This window comes from Octodon degus, unplaced genomic scaffold (genome assembly GCF_000260255.1).
Source record: "Octodon degus isolate 3935 unplaced genomic scaffold, OctDeg1.0 scaffold00019, whole genome shotgun sequence".
Lineage (NCBI taxonomy): Eukaryota > Metazoa > Chordata > Mammalia > Rodentia > Octodontidae > Octodon > Octodon degus.
In genome coordinates, this window is record NW_004524595.1 from 434,179 (window position 1) to 451,077 (window position 16,899).

A 16,899-nucleotide genomic window follows, 5' to 3' on the forward strand; every position below is an offset into this window, starting at 1 on the left:
GGGGGAGAATCACAACACACTGGAGCAGAAACCTACAGGCTCTGCGGGGACCTTTTCTGGAATAGGAGAACCTGAACAGCAGTCCAGTAATCGCCAGAGGCTTAATGTGGACAAGCATGAGAGGCACAGACTCCAGGGACCCAGTCGTAGGAGGCCTGGGTTTTGAGTTTTGAACATTTGCAATATGCCTGGAGCCATTTTGAAAGATGCCAGAACATTCAGTTCCTCTAACCAATGCCTGTCTTCAGAAGAAATTATTTTTAGAAGAGCCAAACTTTCCTGAATGAAGAGAAATTCACAGCCCTCCTTCCCTCTAGCTACTCTGACCCATCTAAGGAAGGGGAAAAGAAACCCTGGAGACACCTGGGAAGCTCACAACCTAGGCTCATCACAAGACTGAAACCCAGTTTTAGGACTGCAAGGACCTTCTCTTTCACACTTACCAGCACACTACTAAAGCCCTACTCAGAGTGAGAACTTTTACCCTGCACAATATGTGTTCTAACAAAAGACTACAAGGTAGACTGAAAGCCAAACACTGTTTGAGGAGACTGAACAAATAGCAGAACTTGACTTAATATGATGGGTGTCTTGGCATTACCAAATCAGGAGTTTTCTTTAAAAAGACAATGATTACTGGGCTAAAGATTTTAATGGAGAAAGTAGGCAACATACAAGAACAGATAAATAAAGTAGGCAGAGAGATAGAAATTCTAGCAAAGAATCAAAGAGAAGTACTATCAATAAAAACACTGTAAAACAAAAATAGCCTTTGAAGGGCCAGCGACATAGTTCAGTGGACTAAGCACCTGCTTAGGCAAGTGCAGGGACCAGGGATCGATCTCTGGCACTACATGTCACACCGGCCCTGTCCCTGGGTGCGCTGAGCCAGTGACCGAGTCCCAGCATGGTGGTGCATACCTGTAATCCCAACACTGGGAAGGCTGTAAACAGGAGAAACACTACAGGTTCGAGCTGTGTGGTGAGACCCTACACACACACACACACACACACACACACACACAGCCTTGGATAAGATCATTAGTAAAGTGGACCTGGATGAAGAAAGCTGCTCTGAGTGTGAGGACATGACAGTGCAAACCTCCAGAAGCAACAGCAAAGAGTGAGCCCTCCCCAGTGGCATAAGGACAACAGGTGCAGCACACATGTAATACAAGACCAGAAACAGAATGAAAAAAGGAGCGGAAGCAATGTCGGAAGCCATAATGAATGAAAATGTCTCAAAAGTGAACTCAAACTCCAAATCACCTAACAGTGAAGTTCAAAAAATATCAAGCACCATAAATACCAAAACAAAGACCTCCAAACTAAATCAGAGCAGCAACAGTAACAGCAAACCCCAAAAGTAAGCCCCAAACATACAAAAACCCAAAATAACTCCACTACTTCAAGGGATATTATATTGAAACTTAAGAAAGCTAAAGATAAATAAAAAAACTCCTGAAAGAATCCAGCAGAGGTGCCTCTTTTCTCTGAGCACCTGCGCTCTGCTCTTGAGTATGCTTATGTCTCTATCTCTAATAAAACTTCTCATGTCCTTTAAAAATTCCAGACTTACCTATAAAAGAAAGAAGATAAGAGTTACATACAATTTCTCAGAAACCATGCAAGCAAGACAAAATTAGAGAGAGAGAGAGAGAGAGAGAGAGAGAGAGAGAGAGAGAGAGAAGAAAGAGAGAGAGAGAGAAAGAGAAAGAGAGAGACTTTGAATTCTGTATTCTGTGCCCTATAAAATTGGTCTTCAAGAGCAGGGTGTGGTGCACACACTGGCAATCCTGGCACTCAGAAGGCTGAGGCAAGGGGGTCATTGTGAGTTCGAGACAAGCCTGGGCTACAAAGTGAGATCAAGGCCAGTCCTGAAGTATACAGTGAGACCCTGTCTCAAAAAGAGAAAAAAAAAGTCTTTAAAACGAAGAAAAGATAAAGATTTCTCTAAATAAACTGAAACTGAAGGAATTTTTTGCCCCTGGACTGCCTTGCAAGAAATACCTAAATAAATTCTCTAGAGAGAGTGAAAGTGGCGTAGGTCAACAATTCAGATTTATATGAGGAAAAGAAAAGTATTGAGCAATGAGTAAGTAGAGATATATAAAAACATTAATTTTTCTATTTGAATTGATCCACTTGTAACAGTTTGTTCAGGATAGTAGCAGCGATGCATTTGATTAGGTGTATGTGTGAAGTCCATGGAAGCAATGTTAAAGGAAAGAAGAAAATATATCTGAAACTTGTGTTAGTTTTAAATTTATATTGAAAACTTTAGGGAAATACTCAACCCGTAAAGAAAAATACAAGTGACATGCTAGAGGTTTTAATTCTTTTTTTTTTTGAGATTTTAATTCTTATAAAACATTGACTCAAGTGGAATTATACACCTAAATGTGAAATAAAGTTACAAGACTCTTTGAAGAGCACATAAGAGAAAAACCTAGACAAACTGGGGTATGCCAAGGAGTATTTTTTTGATGGAATGCCAAAGGTGTGATCCATTAAAGAGGTAATTGATAAACTTGGCTTCATTCAAGTTAAAAAGTTTTGTTCTGCACAAGACAAGGTCAAGAGAATGAGACGAGAAGCCAACCTCAGATTAAATATTTTCGAAGGACACAGCTCATTTCTTATCTACAATATACACAAACTGTGTGTATACAGATATACACATCTGAGTAGATGTCTCACCAATGAAGATATATATGTGGATGAAAAGTAAACATATGAAGTGTTCAACATCACTATGCCATTAGGAAAGGAAAACAGCGAGGTTCCCCTATGCTCCACTCCTCCTACTAGAACAGCCAAATCCAAAATTCTTACCCCACTAAATACTAATGAGAACACAGTGACAAGAACTTCTTTGCTGGAAAAACAGTCTGACAGATTCTTACAAAATAAACATACTCTTCCTATATGTTGTAGACACTGCCCTCTGTATGTATCCAAAGAAGTTGAAAACTTACATCTAGAAAAAAATCTGCACAGGATGGCCTCTAGTCGCTTTATTCCTGCTTGTCAAAATTTGGAAGTTCCCAGCGCACTCTTAATAGATGAATGGATGACTAAGCTGCAATCCGTTCAGACACTGGAACATTTTTCAGCAGTAAAAATGTCAGTGGGCACTGAAAGGCATGAAAGAACCTTAAATTCTAAAATATTTGAGTATAAGGAGCCAATTTGAAAAGGTTAAATGTGTTATGATATCAACTATATGACATTCTAGAAAAGGCAGAACTATAGAAGGAGTAAAACGATCAGTGGTTGCCATGGTGGAGGTGGGGAGGGTGGACAGAGAGAGCGCAGAGGATTTCTGAGAGAGTGTGAGGTTCTTCTGTATGACACCATACCTGTAATCCCATGGATACATGGCCTCTGCGTGTGTCAAGCCCGGTGTAAACTATGGGTTTCAGGTGATAGCCAGCTGCACAAATGTGTCATGCTGGTGCAGATGTTGATAATGGAGGTGGGTGGGGGAGGGGGATGATTGAGGGGGGAGCAGAAGTTATTTTATAATTCTTCATACTTTCCACTACATTTGGTGTGAACCTAAGATGACTCTGAAAAAAGTTTATTTTAAAAACAAGACCAAGAAGCACTGAACCTACTTTCTAAGGTGGAACTCATGCGAGGGAGGGGCAGGGCAACCAGCAGATTGCAACCTCAGTAGACCTTGAGGACAGTGATGTATAACTATACATCATAATACTTTCTGTCATAAATACACCAATGAATTATCAAGGAAAAGGTCAAGTTGTAATGTGCTAACACTTTATCTAGAAAATGCATTTGCTTGAAATAGTGAAACAGGTCTTTCTTCAAGAGGCCAAGTGGTGGAGGCTGAAGCTTGCTACATGCAGGTGCCGCACTTCTGTAGGCCTGAGGGGTTTCCACTGCACTGCTCCTTCTCTGAGAAGAAAGGAGAAAAGAGAAGCTAAAGAACCCCACTTTCTTTTTCCCTCTGGTCTAAATGAATAGGGCAAGGGCCTGCGAGATAGCTTAGCAGACTAAGCACCTGCTTAGGCAAGTGCAGGGACCAGGGTTTGATCCCTGGCACCACATGCTGTGCTGGCCTCTCTCCTGGGCATGCTGAGCCGGCCTCCAAGTCCAGGCATGGTGGTGCACACCTATAATTCCAACACTGGGGAGGCTGAAAACAGGAGGACTCCAAACTGCATAGTGAGACCCTGTACAAAATACATTAAAAAAAAATGCACAGGGCAAGGTGGCAATGCAGTGGTCTGGAGTAGTCCAAGAGGATCTGGCATCCAGTGGCCAAGCTGTGAGTTTAGGAGGCTGTATAAACAGAGCTGTGTGTGTGTGTGTGTGTGCGCGCGCGCGTGTGTGTGTGTATGAGGCAATGATCCCTACTCCGTGCACTGCCGTTGGCATCCTGAGCGGTCCTGGGCAAGTCCTTCCCAGCCAGGCTCCGTAGAACTTTGTTGAGCTAGATGCGGAGCTGCCCAAGCCCTGAGAGAACTGATGAGAATTTCTGTCCTGGGGTCTTCTCAGAAAGCAGCACTGAAGAGGAAAACTGAGAACAAAGATAGATTTTGGTAAAGTAGGACCTAGGTTTCGTTGAGAAATGTTTTAGAAATAAGTTTTCCCATTGCTCCTTTGTGTTTACCCATGCGATATTTAATTTTCATTGGCCAACCAAGAGTGGCTGTAGCAGAGGCCACAACTCTATGCAGGGAGTCTGCTCCCCTTCTGTTGATGCTGGGCCGGGTATCAGAGCTGCAGCTCCCTCGATACTGGTCATCAAGGCACCTTAGATTCTGTGAAAACACAACACATATCCTCGTGTGAATGCTTGTCGCCTTTCTAGAATGGCGGATGCTGTGGAGGAAACGGGGACAACCCAAACTGCTGCATGAGCCAGAAGAAAGGCCAAACAGTAAGTGAGTTCTTCACCTTCTAGAAGGCTTGGGGGAGGGGGGATCTTAAACTCAGAGGAGGTACTACACGTCTCTCGCAGTGGTGGCTGGAAGAGGGAACCGTTGTGGTATGAGTTGGTGGTGGCCGGTTGATGGGGAAGCAAAGGTGCACAAGTGGTCCTGGGCCTGCCAGCAGGGCCTTCTTGTCCCTGCTATGCAGGGGCTACCCGCCCTCTACTAGCCTGCAGGATGTCAGCTCACCTAGATAAAGGGCTGGATCAGTCCTCCTGGGCATGTGAAGGGTGGAGAGCTGTACACTTCCTGTTCTCTTTCCCTGTAGATTACTCTCTCACCATCTTTATTCAAACCGGAAGAGTTCACACCCCTGGATCCTACTCAGGAGCCCATCTTTCCTCCGGAGTTGTTGGTATGTGATACCTCAGGAAGAATTCTCTGTGCTGTCAGTTCCTGAGAACTGTATTTTCACACCCACGGAAAACTTCACACTTTCCACGTCCTTTATGTTTCAGCCTAAATTTTCTTTCTTTTTTCTGCTAGGCCTCTGAGATCATACCCCAGAGCACTTTGTGCTCCTCACACACGTCACACTTCCAATTACTAATTCCATTTCTGTGTTCCTTGCTAGATTGTGAGGACAAGGACTAGGTCTCCCTGGTACAGTATGCGTCAATAGCAAGTGTCTATCACTATTTGTGGATGTTTCTTGTATGTCCACCAAGCCACCTGGTCTCCTCTACATAAACAGTCTGTTTATTTAGAAACCAACAGATCTATATTCAATGACAGGGTTCATAACTTTAAAGACACCTGCTCGCACCACTTTGTTACGTTCACTCCACTATTTACAGCATGTGTAAATTTCAGGTGTCCATTTCTTAAGGACATGGAGTTCATGAGGATGTCCTTATAGGTTCAGTCAGCCAAGAGAACTGCTTTGCCATAGGCCACCAGTATATTTTCTCTTGGATTGTGAAACCTTGAAAATACCAGAAGTTTGATTTTACAGATTTCTTTTGCAAGCCTAGTGTTGTCCCATACACACTGGATTCATTGTTTTCCCTTTGGACACTCCATCCTTCTCGGTATTGTCCCTTCCCCCCTTCTCCACTGCACCCCCTGGAGGCAGTGTGGGGCACTGCAAGGAACCTGGGCTTTCCTCTGCATTGAATGGGGGTTCTCTCAAAGCCGGTCCCATAACTTCTTTGATCTTCAAAGTTTTGTTTTGTTTTTTTTTTCACATGTGAAAATGAAGTGCACATATTTCACTAATGAATTCTTGAGGCTAAGTGGGATGACTGTTTAATAGCTCCAGTAATTAGTATAGTTCTTCTCACTTCTCCCCAACATACTTGATCTTCTTTCTGAATTCAGTATAAAGTAATCCAGAAAGTGAGTTGATCCCAATGCAGGCTTAAAGTGTTTACCAGGGAAATAGGAGTAAGAAAAGGAGATGGTGAAATATGTGAACTACACTTTGCAGAGACTGAAAGACACTCCTCGGAAGCAGCTGCGTTTTCAAGGGGAGCGTGTGACCTGGATCCAGGCCTCCACCCTGCAGGGGCTGCTGGACCTCAAAGCTCAGTATCCTGATGCCAAGCTGGTGGTGGGAAACACAGAGATCGGTAAGGGTCAGAGGCAGCCTGGGGCTTCCAGTAGGGCCAATGTGTGTTTCTGGACCTTTCTCGGCTATCCCTTCCTTGAGCTGATGTTATCCCCTTCTGAAGCCCACCCTCACTGGGGCCTGTGCTGGAGAGGCCCTGGACAGTTGGATTCATGCCAGGACTGGCTATGGAGTCATCCAAACCTGGATCAGCCCCCTCACTGGTTGGCTGTTCTCAAATAGTTCCTGGTCTTCAGTTTCTCTCATTTTCCCATGTCTTAGATGGGGACAATAGCTCCTCAGAAGGTTGCTGTATTAAAGGAGATCCTTGGATACTTGTGTCTCTTTCCCCTCAGCATCTTAAGATTGCCAGCTGTGAGCTAGGGCCTCCGGGCAGGCTTTGGGACGTGAAGATGAATCAGGCATGGCTCCTAACTTTGAGGCTGTCCTAGACTAAGAGGGAAGATGAGCACGCAGCGAAGTGTGAAAGCCAATCTCTCACAGGTGCTAAGGGGGCGAGGATGACACTCTTTTGCTTCCCGCTGCTCTTTCTCTGGGTGGCAAGGGAGATGGCTCAGATAAGGTAAGGGCGAGGAGATGTCCAAGTGCGATGTGTTGAGTCTCCTGGGACTGTGTCCTAAGGGGACTCAGGATGTGCAGCTGCAGCCCTCGGTGCTCTATGGGACAGAGAGGGATGGTAGAGGACCCCATGTGGCTACTTCATATCCATTTATAAACCCACTTTAATCCACTTCCACTTCCCTGGATCCCGGGTCTAGTGAGGATTCAAGGGGAAGACCATGCACAGCTGAAGTTTACCTTAGAGGGTTCTGGTTTGGCAGGTGGTCAGGTGTAGCCTGTGGGAGATTCCTGACTCAGGCTCCTGGGAGATCCTCACCTGAGTTCTTACTGGCTCCCCAGCTGCGAGGAGCTGGCCCTGTCCCCATAGGCACAGATAGGGCAGAGTCCTAGCTGCAGTTTTACAACCAATTGAGAAGACATGGAAGGCGGTGAGTCATGCCTCAGCGAGGTGACCCTGATAGTGGTGGTTAGCCACACCCACGGCAGCAGGGATCTGTCTGGACCAACCGTCTTTGCCCTTGTCATTATGGCCCTATATTTTTTTCCTCACGTGGTCATGATTCTGTGGTCCAGGAACAGCATGATTTAAAGTGACTGGAAAGATTGTAGGAGATCTTGACACCAGAAATTCTCCTGGCTATGAGTCAGACTCTGCCCTGGATTCTGAGAGGATGGAATTCACAAGAATTTAATTGGTTGAGATCGCTGCTCCACTCCCAGCTCCTTATACACATACCTGCAGTGCAGTCATCCACAGCCAGTGTTGGTGTTGGGGAAGGTGGAATCCCCAGACGAGAGTCACTGCAGTACCTCAACCTGTTTCCTGTGTCCTGGGAGCGGCTACCCATAGAGGCCAGGGTCCTGCGTGCCAGGCCTCCCTTCAGAAGTCCCAGCCTCCCAAGAGCTGGGATTACAGGCGCGTGCCACCACCCCCAGTCTTAATTGCTGTCTCAGTGCGCCCTAGGGGCTGGCCCAGCACGGCAGCGCTTTAGTCCACTGAGCTATTTGGCTGGCTCACCATTTTTTTTGAGACTCCTCATTTATCTTGCTAAGTTGCTAAGTTGTCTGGGCTGGGCTCAAACTTTGATCCTCCTGTCTCTGCCTCCCTGAGTACTGGTTACAGGTATGTGCAACCACACTGGCTGGTATTTATTCTTTAACCTTGCCCCCTATAGTCACAGTGGCAGGACTGGAAAAGGGGCAGTGCCAGCCAGCTTCCCCTAGAGCTACCTTGCCAACGGAAAGGGGTTTGTGGCACACATGTATATAGGATTCTGCCTGCTGCCGGGACAGAAAGGACACACAGGTGTGCTCCCACGAGGTTGTGGACCTTTACGAAGTCAGACAAACTGGCCACTGTAAGGTGGATTTGAAGTTTCCTTTTCATTTTCCTTTTTAAGTTTAATTTTAGGATTCCATGTTTTTATTATTACTGCACTCAAACAGTAATGAGAACTCAAGCACCGAAATGTTACTATTTTTAATTGCGTAACTTGGACAGATTTCACCTTTCTATGCCTGTTTCCTCATTTATAAACAGAGAAAACTACAGCAACTAATAGGGTTGTTGGGAGGAGCCAGTGAAATAAGGTGGGCAAAATGTTAAGAATTCCTGACAAAACTAATGCTCTAAAGTGTTATTACACATGCATAGTTACACACACACACACACACACACACACACACACAATGAATTCAAATTCATATCAATTGAATTTAGATAGGTTTTGTTTTCTTCTGAGTGCAAATACGACATTTTGTTGCTGACCTCGTTCATCCCTTGTCCACTGTGCTCCCCAATCCCTAGCTCCTCCAGGACGATGATGGCAAACCTCTTAGAGCTTTCAGTGGCACAAACAGGAGTTGTGGCCCATGTGTTGGAGATGTGTTCCCACTGCCCAGTACCATGCTGTGGTCATAAAGCTGTCAGGTGCCTGTGTGGGATGACAGGGGGACCACTGAGGTCTAACTTCCGGCTTCTCCCTTCCCTCGAGGCATTGAGATGAAGTTCAAGAATATGGTGTATCCTATGATTGTCTGCCCAGCCTGGATCTCTGAGCTGACGGCAGTGCAGCATGGGCCTGAGGGTAAGGAGGGCTTGCGCTGAGCCCACGGAGGAGCAGTGGTGCGGAGGGTGGGCCACAGGGGGACCAGGTGCCAGGCCTGCTTTGACTGTCTCCTGCTTCCCCTAGAGCTACCTTGCCAACGGAAAGGGGTTTGTGGGGAGGGGCGGTCCTCGCAGGCTTTCTCCCACAAAGCATTCACGGTTGGGTACCAGCAGGCAAGAGGCTGGGGCTTCAGTAGTCACCCTGAGTTCTGACTACATGTTAGAATCGCTCGTGAGAGGTGAGGTGGCGGTTGACAGTGCTTGGTGCTTTTTTAATTTAAAAAAAATGCCAGGACCACATCCACAGAGATCCTGATGCTATATACTGGTTTAGAGGAAAGAGTATTGGCTATAGAGTCCAGGGCCCTGGGGTTGAGTCCTGGCTCTTGTTAACAGTGTGGGGTTGTTTAAGTCATTTAACTTCCCTGGGTCTTAATTTCTTTATCTTTCTAAATATGTAAGTCCTGGTCTAGCCTTGCTGAGGCGTTCCGGGAGCTGATTTTGAAAACGCTCGCTGAGCTGTAGCAAGGGTGGATCTCACTCTGGGCGTGTGCCCCCAGGTATCACCTTTGGAGCCGCTTGTTCCCTGAGCTGCATGGAACAGGTCCTGCACGAGGCGATTGCGGGCCTCCCTGCCCACATGACCGAGGTGTTCAAGGGCGTTGTGGAGCAGCTGCGCTGGTTTGCGGGGAAGCAGATCAAATCTGTGGCCGTGAGTACCCCCGATCAGGGTAGTGCAGGTGCCATAGGGTAGAAGGTGAGCCAGGCTGCAGACACCCACTTGTTTCAATTCACTGGTCCCCAAACTTTACTGCTTAGATTTGTTTGGGGTGCTTGCTTGACTGCAAGTCTGGACCCCACCCTGAGAGCTTCTGACTTGGTGACTGTGCGGTGTGCTCAGTTAGTTAACAAATGCCTTGGGTACTTCTGATGGAGGTGGTCTAAGGGCCAATCGAAGAAGCCTCTCAGTGTTGAACCCTGAGATTGGGAAGGTGCACCTGCCTGCCTCGCTTTTCCTGAAGGAGGGGGTCCAGTTGCTGACTGTTCAATCAACTCAGTTGTGTTCAATCAGGCTTAGACCAAACCTGGATTTTCAATTTGCAAACACTGGGGTTCACATACTCTCTGCGTCACTTGGGGTCACAGCAGTGGGTGGTGTCATGGCACTGGAAGGCAATCTATCTCTTCTGCTTTTTTTCTTTTCTGATTGTTGTTTTAAAATTTTGAAATGGAATGGAACCAAACAAAGCAGCCCATTCCCCCCACCCCATTTATGCTACCCAGGCACCTGTTTCTCCTGACTACAGATAAGGAAGGGCAAACCCCAAAGGCACTTCTGTGCTCTCCGGTTCTGCGAAGTCTATTTCTAGGAAGGACTTCATTTCCACCACACAGTGCTTTTCCTTCTCATTTCCAGTAATGAAAATCCTCTGATTCTTCTTCCATTTCTTGTCAAGTTGTCAGGAAATTCAGATCCAAAGAGAATGAACTATTCATCCTTAAGTCTTCTTCCTCTTTCTCTGTGATTTTTATCTTCTACCTTATTAACTTCCATAAACCTCTGTGATCAACCACTTGGTCCTTTCAGAAAAGGTTGGGAGAGATAAAACCATTTAAAAGGCTTGCCTTAGTTTACTACTCATGAATTTCTGAGCTAGGACTCACGTTTTGCACATTTCCCCAAAGGCCCACGTGTTTCCTATGCATCTAGCATCTGTGGCAGGTGCAGGCACTCAGGTGCCCCCTGAAGCAGCTGTTATCCACCTGTCCTGTGTGCAGGTGTGACTGTGTGGGTCCTGGTGTCTAACTCACACTCTTTGCTTGTCCTAGTCCATTGGAGGGAACATCATCACCGCCAGCCCCATCTCCGACCTCAACCCTGTGTTTATGGCCAGTGGAGCCAAGCTGACCCTTGTGTCCAAAGGTAGGTTAATTAAAGCAGAGGTCTGGAAAAAAGGACTTTGTGGAGAAATTCTCATTGCATCATTTATTTTCTGGAGAAACAGAGCCCTGAAGTCAGTGACCCAGCTGTCTTTAGGTTTAGTCCTGAAAACTGCAGGGGGATGCCTCTAGGCTGGGGTCTAGGAGGGAAGCATCTTTTCTTTATGGAGAATTCACAGCAGGATCTGCCATCTGGATGCCTCACTGTATTACTCAACTTTCCATTATTGGGACAAAATATCTGACACACACAGTTTAAAGGAGGAGAGGTTATTATGGCTTATGGTTTCAGAGGTTCCAGGCCCTGGTAAGCTGGATCCATAGCAGGAATATCCTGGTGGAGGAAGACTTCTTACCCTCATGGAAGTAGAGAGAGCGAGGAGCCAGAGGGAAAGGGCCACAGACAAAATAAACCCTTCAAAGTCATACCTTCACTGACCTGCTTCATCCAATTACATCTCAACTAATAAGTTAATTCTGCTGATGAACTAGTCACTGGGCTAATCCACTTGATGGAATCACCACTCTCCCAATCCCATCAAACTGATACTCAACATTAATCATTACACTTAGCTTGGTGGAGTACATGGGGGGATGGGGAGTCATTGGAGCTGAAAATGCTGGCCTTCCACAGCTGATGGTTGGCTCATAAGGAATTTGTGAGTCATTTGTTAAATGTGGTCATTATTAAAATTTAAGTTACACAACACAATGAAATAATTACTTTAAAGACAAAGGTAATAAATACACAAAGTCTATTACCTTCCAGCTGTCTTATTTCATTTCATTATTTTCTATGCCCTCAAGATTATTTACATCTGTAGTTGTCTGTGTGGTGAAAGTGCTCTCACTGGCCAACTCCGGTGCATCTGCCTTTTTGGAGGGTTCTGGAGACCTCTCCAGGTCTAACAGTTTGCTGAGAGGATTCAGTCATGCTATGGATTGTTACAGCAGAAAAATACTAAGCAAAATCAGCGAAAGGAAAATGAATAGAGGACACCAGGCACAAGCCTCCAGAGTCCTCTCCTGGGGAGACACCAGAATGTACTTAATTCCCCCAGAAAAGAGTTGTGAAGACTCACATGAAATATTTTCTCTGAGGAAAGTTTGGTAGAGACTTAGAGCCCAGAGTTCTTGCGTTCTGGTCATATAGGTAACACTGCTTGGCATGCACCAAAGTTCAGGTTCTGTTATGGTTGACACATTCTGTCAGCTTGAGGAATCTAGAAGCTTCACTAAGTGACTCAGCTGTACTACATCTTGGGATGAAAAGGAGCCCTGACAGCTCTAGGAAGGGCTTAGGATGTCAACTTGGGAAGTTTAGAAGGTTGTCTAAGTGATGCAGGAGGGGGCCAGAGGCCTTACTTTGTATTCATCCTGAGCCTGGGCAAGAGGAGGGCATGGAGATGGTGTGAGTGCTATTCCCAGGCATGGGGGGAGCCTGGGTAGGGGGAGCCTGCTTACAGTATAAGGGAGGAGAAGAGGCTTGCTTTCCCCCTTTCTGCTCTTGCTGTTTTTTTGCTGTCTTCTGCTGCTTGGAAGCACTGCCTCTGTGCCATGCCACCCTGCCTTGGAGCCAGCTGATTACAGACTGTCACCTCCACAAAGTGTGAGCTAAATAAGTTTATCCTTAATTCTGGTGTCAGGTATTTTGTCTCACCAATGAGAGAATAGTAACTAAGGCAGGATCCCAGAAGGAAAGTAGGTGCTCAGCGGAACCTGTTAGCCACACTAACCACAGAACGGTGAGACCCCTTCCAGAATCCTTGTTCTCAGATGCCAGTCAAGTGCTTCACAGAGGGCAGCAGTCCAGGCTTCCATGTTAACTCTGCCACCCTGTTCCCAAGTCAGTGATGTCACTGTGGCTCCTTGAAATTGGCTGTGGTAGGAGTATTCATAATACACCCTGACAGATGCTACAAATCGGGGATCGTTGTCACACATTCCCAGCAATGCTCAAAGACTTCATTTGGTAGTCTTGGCCCTGACTGTGCCAACCGCTCCCTCTCACTGTGGGCCTCAGAGAACAGGAAGAAGAACCAGGTCCACTGGTAGGCTCTCCTCTATGCCCTTGGATCCCCAGCCTTGCCCTCACCTTGGTCCTCTTCTTTCTGTCTCCACGCAGGTACCAGGAGAACTGTTCGAATGGACCACACTTTCTTCCCTGGCTACAGAAGGACTTTGCTGAGTCCAGAGGAGATACTTTTTTCCATCGAGATCCCCTACAGCAGGGAGGTGAGGTGGACAGAGCCCAAGCTACACCTACTGCTGGGCTCTAAACAAGACCAGAGTCTGCCTCAGAGACATTGATGTCTTTCTCTCTGAACCTGGCCTCTCATAAGCCAACTGTTTTCCTCTCAGGCTATGAGAACTTGCAGAGTAAGAGTGCCTAGGCTTGCGATCTCAAGTGAGATCCCCTTATCTTTCTGAGTCCTGATGTCCTCATCTGTAAAGTGGACACACAGTATTACCTATTATGGAGGTTACTGTGAGGACTAAAATAGGCAATTCATACATTTCCTGGCAGATGTTTGGAAGCGAGTGGTGATCACAAGCTAATAGTTAACACCAGAGTCCTGAGAACACCTCCAGCTGTTGGGTATTCCTGCCCACAGCCAGAGCTCGGTTCCCCACATTGAAGAGCGCAGAGCTTCCATCGAGATCCCCTACAGGAGGCATGCGCAGTAGAGAAGCTGCGCTAACCTTGGCCTTGACAAGATGTTGGTTCGTTGATCTTGCTCTGGGCTGGTGGTGCTGGATTTCTGCCCTGTGGGCAGCTTCTCTGGCTTGTTGGGCCAGGCCTGGGCACTGCTGGCTGCCTCGTTTTTCTTCCTTGAGGTCTGAGGTGGTCTGACCATGGAGGTTCTCGCCTTTCTCAGCAGCCATCAGCTAGGGACTCTTCACAATGAGCCCTTTAGAAAGCACTCTGGGAGACTCTGGGGAGTTAGCAGCAGGCTGAGGAAAGCAAAGGGTTTATCACTGCTGGTGCATTAACAAGAGTGCCAGGCATGTTTGCCCTTGCTGATTTTGACCTCTTTAATGAGAATGCTAATTCAATTAGCGTAATTATGCCCTCAGCTAATTTCTTAACGATTTTCTAGCTTGTCTTTATAGACCCTTTTGAGACGTGATTCTGAGAGTTTTGAATTTCACTGATCACTCAGTTTTTTCCAAACTATGAATGGGGAAAGGAAAACAGTCTTAGGACTACTACTCAGTTCTTATTTTGCTAGGTATAGGTGCTAACAACAAAAAATTGGTTTCATCAAAGAAAGGAGATTGTAATGCCCAGAATGAGAAAATGATGTCAACCAGCCTTCAACAGCTGGTGGCACCCCAGAGAAAATGTCACAAGACTGTGCATACATGACACGGGGTGTGAGCATCTGGACTCAATCCAGAGCCAAGTTCAAACACTGGGCTCGGCTCCCCAGGGCATGACATCACTGAGGGATCTGAGCTGGCTTAGTCATCAGGAGAGGGCTCCCTGGCTATGACAAGCAGGACCTGTACCATTTGGGGATTCAACAGGGAGTCTGCTGTACTCTCCCTCATTGATCTGCCTTTAACCCCCTCCTCTTGGTAGAATGTGTGGTGGTTACAAACATCAAGAGCACCCTAACCTGGAAGGGCTGAAGTCAGAAGGTTTTCCCCTGCATCAGTCAGCTTTTCACCACTGGAGTGCAATACCTGGCACCCACAGTTAAGAGGAGGAGCTATTTATCTTGACTCTGGTTTTATGGGTTTCAGCCTCTGGTTGGCTGAATCCAAGGCAGGGAAGTAGGGGGATGGGTTTGGCAGAAGAATGCGGCTTACCTCCTGATGGCTTGGAAACAGAGCCGGGGACAGCACCAGAAAAGAAGATGCCAGGGGCAGGGACCAGATAGAGACTCCAAGGTCACGCCCCCATGTCCTGCCAAGACACACCCAGAAGTGTGCTTCTCCAATCCCCTGGTGGCTCCCAAAGCAATCAAGTGGACAAGCTGAACTGTCACATTCCCTGGGAAGTGATTCACATTATTTTGTCCAAAGACAGTGGGCTGGGAACCGAGGGTGGGGTGGGGGGAGTGCTCTAAGTCCCCAAACAGCTGCTCTTTCATAGATGGACACTTTCCTGCTAGAAATAGGATTTCCCAAAGTCTCCCAGAGACTGGTGGGAGGGGTTTGCACTGGCCTGCAACATCTGCCTGGCCTGTCAGAAGCACCAAGCCCACAGAGTTTCAGTGAGGGTGGGCAGCCATTGAGCACCAGGGCAGGGCTCCCAGGAGCCTCCTGAAAGGCACCCTCCTGGTCCCAGATTCTCATTCAGTGGACTGATCTGAACCCATCCCAGCCTTCCTTTGCCCAGTGAAGAGGGAGAAATCCTTACCCCTTCAGGCTTCTGGGAATGTGCTGTAACATCTAAAAATGTAGTCAATTATGTCATGTCTGATTCCTAGAGCATCCCCCTCCCAAGCCATGGTGTAAACCCCTCACCTCCTGTCACTCACAGCCCCGTGCTTCAGGCTGGCCATTTGTACTCCTGGCAAAATGAAGTAGGGAACCTGTTCTTTTTTTTAGGGTGAGTTCTTCTCAGCGTTCAAGCAGGCCGCCCGGAGAGAAGATGACATTGCCAAGGTGACCTGTGGAATGAGAGTGCTTTTCAAGCCAATGACCACGGAAGTGTTGGAGCTGTCCCTTTGCTATGGAGGAATGGCGAACAGGACCATCTCAGCTGTCAAGACTACTCAGAGGCAGCTGTCCAAGTAAGAACCAGTAGCACAGTGAGGCTGCCGCAGCCACCACCACTGTGACTACTACAGCACCAGTATGCTGCTATTGCCCTTGTCTTCATTGAGACCCTGGCTGCTGTTTTATTGTTCGCATGTCCACTGTTGCTGCTGAGCTCACTAATGCCGCCAGTGCAGCTACTAATATGATCATGCACAGCATCATGTCTTGGTCAGCCATGGACTGCATCTATGAAGGCGCCCCACAAGATTACAGTGGGACTTAAACATTCTTAATATTTGTATTTTTAGTGTACCTTTTCTGCGTTTAGCTCTGCTTAGACACACAAATGTGTTGTGTTACAGTCGCTGTTGCTATACCACTATTATCATTCCTGCTACCGCAGCTACTTTTAATATTTTTATCACTGCTATGTCTTGTTTTTGTTTTGCTTTGCTCTTTGAAACAGGATCTCCCTGTGTAGTTCAGGCTGGCCTCAAACTCACAGCGACCTCCTGTTGCGCACGACCTCGCCAGCAAGGAAGACGCAACACACAGCTCTTCCTTCAGCGTTTTGTTCAGGCCCCTTACAGCAAGCTTCTTCTCTCTCCAATCCCCCAGCCCTTGGCTAATATATACTCCCGAGCCCAATCCCAGTGTGCCACGTGGGGATCGCCCATGGGTCCAGCATATGCGGAAGCGAATCATGACTGCAGCCCTGGCCATATAAGGAGTTGTTGTGCACAGAGAGCGCTCACCCACGGGGGGGGGGTGGAAGGCGGAAACCAGCGCCATCTTGTAGGCGCGGTCCTTCGCAGCTCTCCACAACCTCCTGACTCGGCCTCCTGAGTGCTGTGATGACAGGCATATGCCCGCACGCCCAGCTTGTCACTGTTATTTCTACTATCACTGTAGCTACAACTACTATAATTGTTGCTCCTACTGCTGCTCCTTCTGTTACTACCATCACTGCTATTACTGCTACTAGTAGTAGTATTGCTATTACTATTATGACTATTATAACTAGTATGACTAGTTATAACTATTAT

At 47.0% G+C, this 16,899-nt stretch overlaps 1 protein-coding gene across 1 annotated transcript in view; it reads left to right on the forward strand.

Moving 5' to 3' along the window:
- Xdh (xanthine dehydrogenase) overlaps positions 1 to 16,899 on the forward strand; it is a 79,931-nt gene that overhangs the window by 18,203 nt on the left and 44,829 nt on the right. Inside the window, exons 7-14 of the mRNA XM_004627375.2 lie at positions 4,841 to 4,909; positions 5,230 to 5,316; positions 6,391 to 6,532; positions 9,087 to 9,179; positions 9,760 to 9,911; positions 11,030 to 11,123; positions 13,266 to 13,375; positions 15,701 to 15,885. Coding sequence (XP_004627432.1) covers positions 4,841 to 4,909; positions 5,230 to 5,316; positions 6,391 to 6,532; positions 9,087 to 9,179; positions 9,760 to 9,911; positions 11,030 to 11,123; positions 13,266 to 13,375; positions 15,701 to 15,885 — 932 coding nt within the window. The remainder of the gene's footprint in view (positions 1 to 4,840; positions 4,910 to 5,229; positions 5,317 to 6,390; positions 6,533 to 9,086; positions 9,180 to 9,759; positions 9,912 to 11,029; positions 11,124 to 13,265; positions 13,376 to 15,700; positions 15,886 to 16,899) is intronic.